Source organism: Urocitellus parryii, chromosome 6 (genome assembly GCF_045843805.1).
Source record: "Urocitellus parryii isolate mUroPar1 chromosome 6, mUroPar1.hap1, whole genome shotgun sequence".
NCBI classification, from domain to species: Eukaryota; Metazoa; Chordata; class Mammalia; order Rodentia; family Sciuridae; genus Urocitellus; species Urocitellus parryii.
Window position 1 is genome coordinate 3,143,199 of NC_135536.1, and position 12,250 is coordinate 3,155,448.

The 12,250-nt window shown below is 43.3% G+C and overlaps 1 protein-coding gene across 2 annotated transcripts in view; it reads right to left on the reverse strand.

Moving 5' to 3' along the window:
* The window catches only part of Tdrd9 (tudor domain containing 9), a 97,766-nt gene that overhangs the window by 20,186 nt on the left and 65,330 nt on the right, over positions 1–12,250 (reverse strand). For both annotated transcript variants that reach the window (XM_026405545.2, XM_077800026.1), the window contains exons 23-28: positions 10,255–10,355; positions 7,128–7,301; positions 2,534–2,645; positions 1,326–1,538; positions 1,006–1,095; positions 254–514 (exon numbers count right to left, since the gene is read on the reverse strand). In XM_026405545.2, the coding sequence (XP_026261330.2) occupies positions 254–514; positions 1,006–1,095; positions 1,326–1,538; positions 2,534–2,645; positions 7,128–7,301; positions 10,255–10,355 (951 nt within the window). The remainder of the gene's footprint in view (positions 1–253; positions 515–1,005; positions 1,096–1,325; positions 1,539–2,533; positions 2,646–7,127; positions 7,302–10,254; positions 10,356–12,250) is intronic.

Below are 12,250 nucleotides of genomic sequence, written 5' to 3' on the forward strand. Positions count from 1 at the left end.
ATAATTCTTGAAATTCATTTTTAAAAATCTAGAACATTTTCCAATCTAATTTTCAATTTCAAAAGTAATAGCTTGAGTAGGAAACCAAGAAAAATAATACCCAGCCACCATAACTTAGTCTCAAAGGAATCAAAAGATATTTTAATCACCATCACGGAAAAAGAGCAACTCCTCCCACCCCTAGCCCCCTCTGGGGACCTCAGAAGGGAAGAAAGGGCCCCTCCTTCTCTCTTCTACAGCAAGAGGACTGTACCTTTGACTCATAGGACTCCTCTGAAAGTTCCGCATGACCCTCTCTGATGAGGACATCTCTGATGTTGACGACATCCTGTGCCCCTGAGTAGCGGTACACGTCCACGTGCAAGACGCTGTGCACAACTGAGAAGACCTTCACCAAGAGGGCTCGGCCACTCACGAGGGAGGCAAAGCGCCCACTGGCTCCACTGCTCCAGTGCTCGCCACAAACAAGAGACTTTGCGGAGGGTCGCATTTTGCAAATCTTAAATTCCAAAGCCTATAGGACACAGATGCACACTGAGACAGTTTCATCAATGAGCGAACACTCACCCAGATATGTGACCCTTGTTTCTGGACCTCATTAAGGTGTGCGCCAGGCTTTCTCAGCTGAAAAAAACTCGGCTCTGCTTTCACCAACAGCAGAAGTGTGGAGTGATTGAGACTGCACTCACACAGATGGCCCCCTTACACTCTGCCTGGTGCCAACAGAAGCCTTAGCATACACCACTCAATTACAACAACATGTTTCTTTGCTCAGCTTGAGATCCTCCATATATATTAACTCACTCCAAAAACAATAATGGCAAAAACACCTATGGTGTTGGACCTTTTGTGAGTAGAAACCAGGTTTGGCTAGTGTGACACAAGTCTCTTCCCCACTCTGGGCTGTGGCTACCCTATGGTAAGCTGAAGGGCAGGGGCCCCATGACCTCCAGCAAGAGCCCTCTAGCATTCAGTATTCATGCCTCAGAATCTTCTCTACCTTACCTGGAATGGAAGCTCAAGAAACTGACAGGGAATCTCCATTAGAAGATCTAGGTCTACATGAGACCTATTGCCATAGTCTACAAAGAACACCTACAAGATAAAGAGAGCAAATGCTCACAGTGTCCACAACATCATCTGACTTGATGCTAGCAGCACAGTGGTCTTCTCTAATTCTCTATAATCACAGAATACCCAGAGCAATCTGTTCTGGTTGTAATGATTTCCCATTTAATTTCCACCTGTAATTACCAGATAGTCTATAAACTACTTTGTAAGCTTATCTCCTTTCCCTTTGAGTGATTTGTTATGAAAAAACATACCTCAGCAGAATTTCCAGAAACATAAAGGATTTGAGCTCTAAAGTAGTTTTCCTTATCAAAATCTGCAAAGGGTGCGAGACAGACCAAGTCCGGGTGCGGGTGAGCAGGCAGGGGTGCCAACTCCAGCTGGTTCATCTCAGCAGTCAGCTTTCTCAGAAGCTCTGCACTCTTTTCATCAGTCCTGTACCCCCAGAAGTGGCCCACTTCCACCACCTGGAAAGCAGGGAGGGCAGAGGTGATGCCTGGAAAGTACAGCAGGTACCTCCCAGCACTCCTGGGTGCATGTGCTCTCCATGGGTTTGTGAGGAAATAAGAAGGGTTCTGGCTATCTGCAGTGAAGAAATGTGTGTGACACAGCTGCTCTTGGAGGCACAAGACTTTCCAGCATGCCCAACTACTCAGGGCTCTGGGAGGCCACATGAGAGGAGTATCCCTTTGTCTCCAGGTCATCCAGAGGAGAAGCCACACACAGGCCTTCGATGCCCCCAGGCTCACCTGGCAGGTGCACAGCCCACCAGCTGAGTAGCAGCAGGTGGACCTCTGTCAAAGGGCACTGCTACACAATGTCCACCACTGCTGCCACAAACCATGAGGGCCCATGACCACTAGTGTTCCAGTCTGGCTGGAATCCAGACTTCCATGTAGAATTTCCCAGTGAGGAGTGGCTGTAGACTGGCCAGGAAGCATGCAAGTATTTTAACTGAAATTTTATTTTTCATTTATTATTTATTGCTGTACTGGGGATTGAAACCAGGGGCTCTCTGCCACTGAGCTACCTCCCCAGTCCTTTTAGACACAGTCTTACTAAGTTGCAGGCCTTGAACTTGCCTTCCTCCTGACTCAGCTTCCCAAGTCCCTGGAATTACAAGCACATGTCGCCATGCCTGACTGGAATTTTTTTTTAAAGAGGCAAAATATATACCCAAATAATACTGTTGCCAACCTATTTTGTGGATATAAACTGAATTATACAAGCACATATCATCATGCCAATTAATATTTTAATGTGTCTTTTTAAATTTCTGTTTATATTTGCTTCACTTTCCACCTTAGCCACATTCCAATTTAATAAGAAGAGTAATTCAAGCTTGGCCACAGTCACTAGATGATGAAGGTGTACAGTCAAGTGTGAACTTACTTCCTGTACACACATAGTGTCTGTGGGTTCTGAGGAGAGAGGCTCTCATGACTCATCACACTGTGCTTACCTCTGTGACATCGATAGTCAGAAGGAGATCTGCCACTGTCTGGGACCTGTCCAGGGTGCTGAAGGAGACTTGCATGGGGTCCACTGTCTGCTTCTGGAAGTCCACATTCACCCTACACAACACATGTGTTGTGAAAATACATAAAAATCAAGTGTCCCTCAAAATGTTTTCACTTCACCTATTCCTATATTTTATAAGAAAAGAACATTTTAAAAAAATATCTAAGCCAGCACTATAGTTTTGATCTTGGGGCGGGGAGTACTGGAGATAGAGCCCAGGGGTGCTCTACCACTGAGCTACGTCCCCAGTCGCTTTTTTTTGAGACAAGATATCACTAAGTTCTGGCGAATCGGATTCAAATACATATCAAAAAAATTATACATCATGATCAAGTAGGATTCATCCCTGGGATGCAAGGCTGGTTTAATATACGGAAATCAATAAATGTTATTCACCACATCAATAGACTTAAAAATAAAAACCATATGATCATCTCAATAGATGCAGAAAAAGCATTCGACAAAGTACAGCATCCCTTTATGTTCAAAACGCTAGAAAAATTAGGGATAACAGGATCATACCTCAACATTGTAAAAGCAATCTATGATAAGCCACAGGCCAGCATCATTCTGAATGGAGAAAAATTGAAGGCATTCCCTCTAAGATCTGGTACAAGACAGGGATGCCCTCTCTCACCACTTCTGTTCAACATAGTCCTCGAAACACTGGCTAGAGCAATTAGACAGACAAAAGAAATTAAAGGCATAAAAATAGGAAAAGAAGAACTTAAATTATCACTATTTGCAGATGATATGATTCTATACCTAGCAGACCCAAAAGGGTCTACAAAGAAGCTATTAGAGCTAATAAATGAATTCAGCAAAGTGGCAGGATATAAGATCAACACGCATAAATCAAAGGCATTCCTGTATATCAGCGACAAATCCTCTGAAACGGAAATGAGGACAACTACTCCATTCACAATATCCCCCCAAAAAATAAAATACTTGGGAATCAACCTAACAAAAGAGGTGAAAGATTTATACAATGAAAATTACAGAACCCTAAAGAAAGACATTGAAGAAGACCTTAGAAGATGGAAAAATATACCCTGCTCATGGATAGGCAGAACTAACATCATCAAAATGGCGATATTACCAAAAGTTCTCTATAAGTTCAATGCAATGCCAATCAAAATCCCAACAGCATATCTTGTAGAAATAGATAAAAGAATCATGAAATTCATATGGAATAATAAAAGACCCAGAATAGCAAAAACAATACTAAGCAGGAAGTGTGAATCAGGCGGTATAGCGATACCAGACTTCAAACTATACTACAGAGCAATAGTAACAAAAACAGCATGGTACTGGTACCAAAACAGGCGGGTGGACCAATGGTACAGAATAGAGGACACAGTAACCAATCCACAAAACTACAACTATCTTATATTTGATAAAGGGGCTAAAAGCATGCAATGGAGGAAGGATAGCATCTTCAACAAATGGTGCTGGGAAAACTGGAAATCCATTTGCACCAAAATGAATCTGAATCCCTATCTCTCGCTGTGCACAAAAGTTAACTCAAAATGGATCAAGGAGCTTGATATTAAATCAGAGACACGGCATCTGATAGAAGAAAAAGTTGGTTATGATCTACACGCTGTGGGATCGGGCTCCAAATTCCTCAATAGGACACCCATAGCGCTAGAGTTAACAAATAGAATCAACAAATGGGACTTACTCAAACTAAAAAGTTTTTTCTCAGCAAAAGAAACAATAAGAGAGATAAACAGGGAGCCTACATCCTGGGAACAAATCTTTACTCCACACACTTCAGATAGAGCCCTAATAACCAGAATATACAAAGAACTCAAAAAATTAGACAATAAGATAACAAATAACCCAATCAATAAATGGGCCAAGGACCTGAACAGACACTTCTCAGAGGAGGACATACAATCAATCAACAAGTACATGAAAAAATGCTCACCATCGCTAGCAGTCAGAGAAATGCAAATCAAAACTACCCTAAGATACCATCTCACTCCAGTAAGACTGGCAGCCATTAGGAAGTCAAACAACAATAAGTGCTGGAGAGGATGCGGGGAAAAGGGCACTCTTGTTCATTGCTGGTGGGACTGCAAATTGGTGCAGCCAATTTGGAAAGCAGTATGGAGATTTCTCGGAAAGCTGGGAATGGAACCACCATTTGACCCAGCTATTCCCCTTCTCGGTCTATTCCCTAAAGCCCTAACAAGAGCATGCTACAGGGACACTGCTACATCGATGTTCATAGCAGCTCAATTCACGATAGCAAGACTGTGGAACCAGCCTAGATGCCCTTCAATAGATGAATGGATAAAAAAAATGTGGCATTTATATACAATGGAGTATTATTCTGCATTAAAAAATGACAAAATCATAGAATTTGGAGGGAAATGGATGGCATTAGAGCAGATTATGCTAAGTGAAGCTAGTCAATCTTTAAAAAACAAATACCAAATGACTCCTTTGATATAAGGGGAGTTAACAAGGACAGGGTAGGGACGAAGAGCTTGAGAAGAATATTTACATTATACAGGGATGAGAGGTGGGAGGGAAAGGGAGAAGGGAAATTGCATGGAAATGGAAGGCGATCCTCAGGGTTATACAAAATGTCATATAAGAGGAAAGGAGGGGTAAGACAAGATAATACAAATGGAAGAAATGATTTACAGTAAAAGGGGTAGAGAGAGAAAAGGGGAGGGGAGGGGAGGGGAGGGGAGGGGGGATAGTAGAGAATAGGACAGACAGCAGAATACATCAGACACTAGAAAGGCAATATGTCAATCAATGGAAGGGTAACTGATGTGATACAGTAATTTGTATACGGGGTAAAAGCGGGAGTTCATAATCCACTTGAATCAAACCGTGTAATATGATGTATTAAGAACTATGTAATGTTATGAACGACCAATAAAAAAAAAAAAAAAGATATCACTAAGTTGCCCAGGCTGGCCTTGAACTTGCATTCCTCCTGCCTCAGCCTCCTGAGTCCCTGGGTTACAGGCCTTTGCCACCACACCTGGCTTATAGTTTGGATCTTGAATGTCCCTCAAAGGTCCATGTACTGTAAGGCTTGGTCCCTCCTGTGGCAGGTGGTGGAACCCCTAGGAGGTGGGGCCTAGTTGGAGGAAGTTATGTCCCTAAGGGAGGGCATGCCCTTGAAGGGGAGCACTGAGCACAGCTCCTCTCTGTTGCTGGAAACCATGAGGTGAACGGTCTCCTCCACCACATGCTCCTGCCATGGTGTACTATGCCTCCAGATCCAAGCAACTGTGGGCTGAAACCATGAGCCAAAATAAACCTTTCTTTTGGAAGCTGATTACCTCAGTCCTTTGTCAGAGGGATGGAAAGCTAACACAGCTAGAGACCCTGAGTTTGATCTCACCATAGAAGTCAATTTCTGGTGGCTTCCTGAATAACCCTGGAAGGGGTGCATGCCATAATAATTATGTACCACCCTGGGAATATATTCTAAAAGCCAAGACTCTTACAGAATATCTATTTTCAAGGGTATAAATTCTAAATCTAAGTAGGACCTGCTATGGTTCCTACCTTGTGACTTCAGTAGTGGCTTTGACTTTAAGAAGCTAAGAATCCATGCATGGTTCAATGCTGAGTTAGAGCACACACACACAACTGTCCAAGAAGCCCAAGACAAGTCACTCATCATTTAGGGCAATAGGACAGCAAGTGCCAAAGATCTGGGACATGAACGACAAATTCAATAAACCCAAGATTTTCCTTTTCTAATACCTGGTATTCTAAAATGAAGGGAAGAATTATAAGACAGATCTGATCCCACTCTTTTTCCTTTACTGGTGTTCAGGTACTAGTGGACTCTGATAGAGCAGGGCAGTATTCTCTAAGCAGAGGATGGAACCCACCATGTCCCCATGTGTTCAGCAGCCAACACACCAGGCACTGGACGAAACCAGCTGAACATACACCCCTTCTTTCACCAGCACTCAGATCATTAACGAGCTCCACCAGTTAGGAAGGCCACAGTGAGAAATGGTAGGACTTCCTGTCCAAGTGGCAGTGAGGAACCATTGCAAACACTAGAGGCTGTTTTAAGAAGGTCCATAAGCCTTACTCTGAGCCAATGGATATAAAGCAATCCCTGCCCACACCACATGGCTGGAGGGAAGGACACCACTGGCAGCTGGCACTTCAAGCAACAAGTGCTCCCAACTGCACCTCCACTATGTCCCATCCTCTCTCCACTAAAACAAAGAAAATTCCACTTGGCTTAAAAGAGAACTATCACAAGGAAATGCACATGCCTAAAGAGGAAGAAAGGGAATTAACATTAGTTTCAATCTGTACTATTTAAACTTAAAGCCTAATACAATGGGTGTCATACCTTTTAAACAGATAAAAACATGAGGTATAGAAAAGTTAAGTAATGCGCCCAAGCACACACAAGAAAGTGATGCAACCAGCATTCAAACCAAACCTGCAGCATAAGCTACAGCACACACCAGGCTGCACAGCCCTAGGAAAACATTATCTGGAACCTGAGTCCAGGCAAAGTCTTTGAGAAATACCTGGTGTTCCTGAGCTTCGACACCGTCCCTCCTTGCACCTTCCCTTCGATCTCCTCAGCAGCATGTACACTGAGCTCCAGCGACACTTTCAGCTGGGACATCTTAACTGCCATATATACTGCAGGAAGGGTTTTAAATCTCTCTGTCGGATTCCTCGAGAACTCCACAAAGGCTCTGCTCCCCAAATATAAAGCAAGTACATTCATCAGGCATCTGGTAAAAAATAATCACATACAATTTATCTAGAAATTATGTAAAAATTCTCACTGCACAACTCTCCTCTCAACACCAGTGACTCTTCATTCTAATTAATCAATAAGAAGTACTAGATGCAGAGTGGAGTGACACACATCTGTGATCCCAGTGGCTCTGGAGGCTGAGGTAGCCTCAGTAAAAGCAAGGTACTAAGAAACTCAGTAAGACCCTGCCTTTAAATAAAATACAAAATAGGGCTGAGGATGTGGCTCAGTGGTTGAGGGCCCTTGAGTTCAATCCCCATTACCCACCCCCAAAAAAGAACTAGATTGATTTAAAGAAAATTTATTCACTAGGGGAAATAAAAATTACAATGATAAGCCATTACACTGAAACCAGGTGTTATCCTTATATAATATAACACAAGACCATTTCACCCAAGAAATCTTTTTAAAAATAATTTTTAGCTACCAGTAGACCTTTATTTTATTTATTTATATGCAGCACTGAGAACTGAACCCAGTGCCTCACACATGCTAGGCAAGCACTCTACCACTAAGCTACAACCCCAGCCCCAAGAAATCTTAATTTTCAAAATGATAAAAAAAATCAAACCTGTTATTTTTGTTAACTATTACACATAAAAACACAGATTCAGAAAACAGCACAGGTGCACAACTCAGAGAGCTTAGTGATCTCCCTTCAAAAACTACTAAGTTTATTACCCAGTGATGGTGATGAACATCCTACCCCCATGGCCCCTCATGTATTTTGGGACCGTAGTCCATCCCCTTCCTTGGAGGGACGAGAACCAAGCATGAAGCAAGGGGACCTGCCAGCCATCCATGCTGCAAGTTCACACTGTGCTATGAATGCCATAAATGTAAAAATTCTCACTGTACATCTCTCCTCACAACACCAGTGATTCTTCATTCTAATTAATCAATAGGAAGTACTAGATGCCGGGTGCAGTGACACACACCTGTAATCCCAGTGGCTCTGAGATGTGTTCACATGGCTATGCAAAGAGACTTACAACCCCTCCTGCCATATGATCAGTGAGTGGTGGGCTGTCATAGACCTATGTCCTCCCCGCTGCTGAGGAAGGACACTGAGCCAACCAGAGCATCGGTGGGTATGTGACTGAGATGGTTAACCTGCAGCAGCCTGTCACTGTATGCCCTGCTTCCCTGAAACCAGAAGCTGCTGCCATCCCTAGCCTCCTCCTCTGCTCACACCAGCATGCCCTCCTCTCCCTCAGCCCTCTTTAGTAGCCCCTGGGACTCCCGTCACTACTACACATGCACTTTCTGCCTACCTACTGCCCAATGAAGCATAATTGCCTGTATCACCTTTCTTTAGCAGGCTCCTAAGTACCTCTTTAAAAATGATTTCTTCTAAGCTCTAGACCACATTTCCAAGCCTCTAACCTTTCAGGAGCACATCCATCCTGACATTTCCACAAGCCTGCATGCTCCCCACCTCCCACTGCCCCAGCCCACCCCATCCCTGAGTTCAGGGCTGCATCAAGGGCCCTCAACATCCAAGCCCAAACCTGAGCCTCCTCAGCTCCTCTCTCCTTTGTCCTCCACAAGCAACCAACTGTCAAGTCCAAGAGCTACACCTATTACCTCCTCTTCATTTCAAACACACTGGGTGGACCCTGTCAGTGCCTCTGCTATGGCTCCTTCAGTCTCCAGACTGCTTCCTCTCATGTCTTCATCTGCCTCCATGTAGTCCAAGTGAAGCTCCAAAGAATAGCTCAGAACAGGACATGCAGGGTCTCCAAGTGCCCATCTCTTCATGTTCACACTTGTCAGTCTGTGACAAAAGACCAGCCTGACCCGAACCCCAAGCTCATCTGATGCCACTTGACACAAAGCCAGTTCCTGCCAAGACAGCTGTCACGCAGATCTCATCAGTCCTGTGCTCTCCGTAGCCACTTGGCCCTAACTCGTTCCTGTTCCACCACCTTCTCCGTCTGCTTGAAGTCTTGTCTCGAACTCTCCAACACCCACCCAGATGGTCACTGCCCCCACTCTGGGCCTATACACAAGGTTTCCAATCTGGGCCTCTCCCATGATGATTCTTCAGACACCCTAAGTTCAATTCATTAAACCTGTAAGACTGTTAAGTATACTTAAAAAGGTTCTGCTTGTTAGGATTATGACTTTGCCTCAGAAAGTATTCACAGGTCTACAAAGAAAATGTATATATTAATCACCAAAAATGGAACTTAAAATGTTGGAAAGAATAATCCAAATTAAAAATGGATTTGATACGTTCAACCCAATTAGCAGGATGTTAGTCAAAGATAAAGTGTTCTTATTAACTAGATTTGTCAAATTAAATAAAAATTTTAAAACACTGAAACACTAAAAGAACTTTTCTGAGTTCAAAAATTTAGTGAATTTAAGAACTCTAAGTTGTCTTTCTTTTTGCATGTAAGAATTTCCTATTAAAAATAAAAACTCCCAGTGATACTCCGTCAACTATTCATTTCTGACTGCTGACAAAATAGGGCCAAATAATCTGAGCTTCTGCAAGGACTACAGATCAAAATCATTCAGGAAAGATATTTTTAATTAATTAAGAGCAAATAAATTCTGTTCGGGGTGTCCTCGTAGTTATAAAATAACAAATTCATGACATTTCATGAAAATCTGGGGATGAGGCACACAAGTGAGGGCACCTGCAGAGAAGCCCACTGTGCCACAAACTCATCTATGCTACCAGATTCCAGTGCTCCCTTTAAGAGGCCACTCAGGTAAGAGAAATGATGAACCCTACTGACAAGCTAGAGCAAAGCTGCATTCCAAGAGCCACCTGTAGCAGCCCCACAAAGACCCACGTCCATGTGTAACTGGAGTCTGACACTTAGAATGTCATGCCTCCCTCACAAGTGCAATTGATTACAAAAACATTTACTTACTTTGCACCATCAAATACGATGGATTTGACTTGACCACACTGTCTAAACAGAGACTGCAGTTGTTTATAGTAAAGGAATCCATAGGGAGGAATGTGCTTCAACTGTAAGACACAACACCACAGCAGTGGTTAGAGCTGTCACCGAGGGCTGATGGAGCAGTCACCGAGTCTGTCAGCTTCAGGCTGCTGCTTATCTCTTAGCTCACAGACACAGGTCACCACCTTCACCCATAGTGGGTATGCTACGGGTGAAGGAAGCCAAATGATATTTAATAGCCTAATATGATTTTTAATCTATAACTAAGTTTAAATAACAAAATATGTTAAAGGCTCATTCTTCATTATAAAAATAGGTCAATCTGGGGCTGGGGTTGTGGCTCAGCATTGGAACACTTGCCTAGCATGTGTGAGACCCTGTGTTGGATCCTTGGTACCACATAAAATAAATAAAATAAAGGTACTTGTGTCCAACTACAACTAAAAAATAAATATTTTTTAAAAAGGTCAACCTAATATAGGAAAATTAATATTGCTTGACTTCTGTTTTATTTTGCCTTAAAATAATCAAGCTAAACACATCTTTTTAAAAACATTGTATTTCTACATAAGGAAAAATGGAACCTAACAAAAGAAAAATGTACTAATAATGAGAGAAGGGTGACCCCTCATCACAGCAGCCAGAGGTGAGCTCTCAAGGAAACTCAGCTGCTACAGGGCTCTGCCACACTTCATGCCCTCTGTGCACACCTGGGCCAGTCATGTTCCTAGCTCTGGCTCCACATGGGCCCTTGCTCAGAAGCCAAACCCTGATCTCAGGCCCACACCAGCTGCAGGAGGGCAGCAGGCAAGGGAGGGCATGGCTTAGGCCACGTTGTCCCATCTCATCCTTCCCTGAAGCTCATGTCTCCTTAACCAAGTTATAGAATGGCCACTTCAGGAAATTAGGACAAATCCTTAACTCAAAATTGCCATTGTGAGGCTCAGCGAGGAATGAATAAAAAGTATTTAGTTCAAGGCTTCTTACAGAAGAACTAAGACAAGTCAGGCACAATGCAGCTTCTATGATGCACAGTTAGTTCTGGCCCCCAGAGTGCATGAGGAGTAAGGCAGCCTGGTGACAGAAGGAGGCATTTAAGGCAAGGTCCTGTCCCTAGGGCCCTTCCAGAGTGCAGACCCAAAGGAAGGACACCACAAATGGGACAAGGGGAGAGAGGAAGCCAAAAGAAGATCTTAGTCATCCCTGATGAACAACAAAATCACCGGTCCTCACCCAGGGCCCCACAGTGCTCAGCTATAGCTCTTCACAGACTGGAATTTCTAATGCTCTGGTAGAGTGGCCCTTCTCTTGTGAACCTTCATTTCCTCAGCAGTAGCACACGTGCTATAGCAATACCCAGAACCAACACAGGCAGTGACCATGTGTGCATTTGCTCTTCATCAAGTGCTTCCCACCCTGTGCCCAACTCCAGCTCATACCAATCAAAGAGCTCAATGAAGTCCAGTTCTCCAGTGCCTCCCTCCAGCTGTGCATCACCCTGCTGCTGGGGTGCAAACAATCCACAGTGTTGACCCAATGGTCAGTGCCTGTGGCTGATCACTAGATTCACCTACAGTACATGTTATTTAAATCCTGATTTCTAGGCCATACCTTCTAGCTCAGACTTTTAGAGGCCCTCTAATCTGAATTTTAAAATAAGTAAGTGTACACTCCCTAAGACTTTCTATTGGGCATCCAAGTCAGGGGATCACAGTACTAAGCTGCTAATCAACATTTAATTTTGTATAATATTTAAGTTGCTAATTAACAAAATGTTCTTAAATTTATGGAAAAGTGCCTCAAATCCTTCTAAACAGCTAATGATCAAATCACCATTTGCCATGAACACATAATTTCTTCAGGCTTTCTTGCAAGGCCAGATCTGCCAAAAAGGACCAGAAGTCTCTGAAAGGCCAATCAAGGCTAACATTCACTCTAGGGAAGGTCCACACAGAAGCCT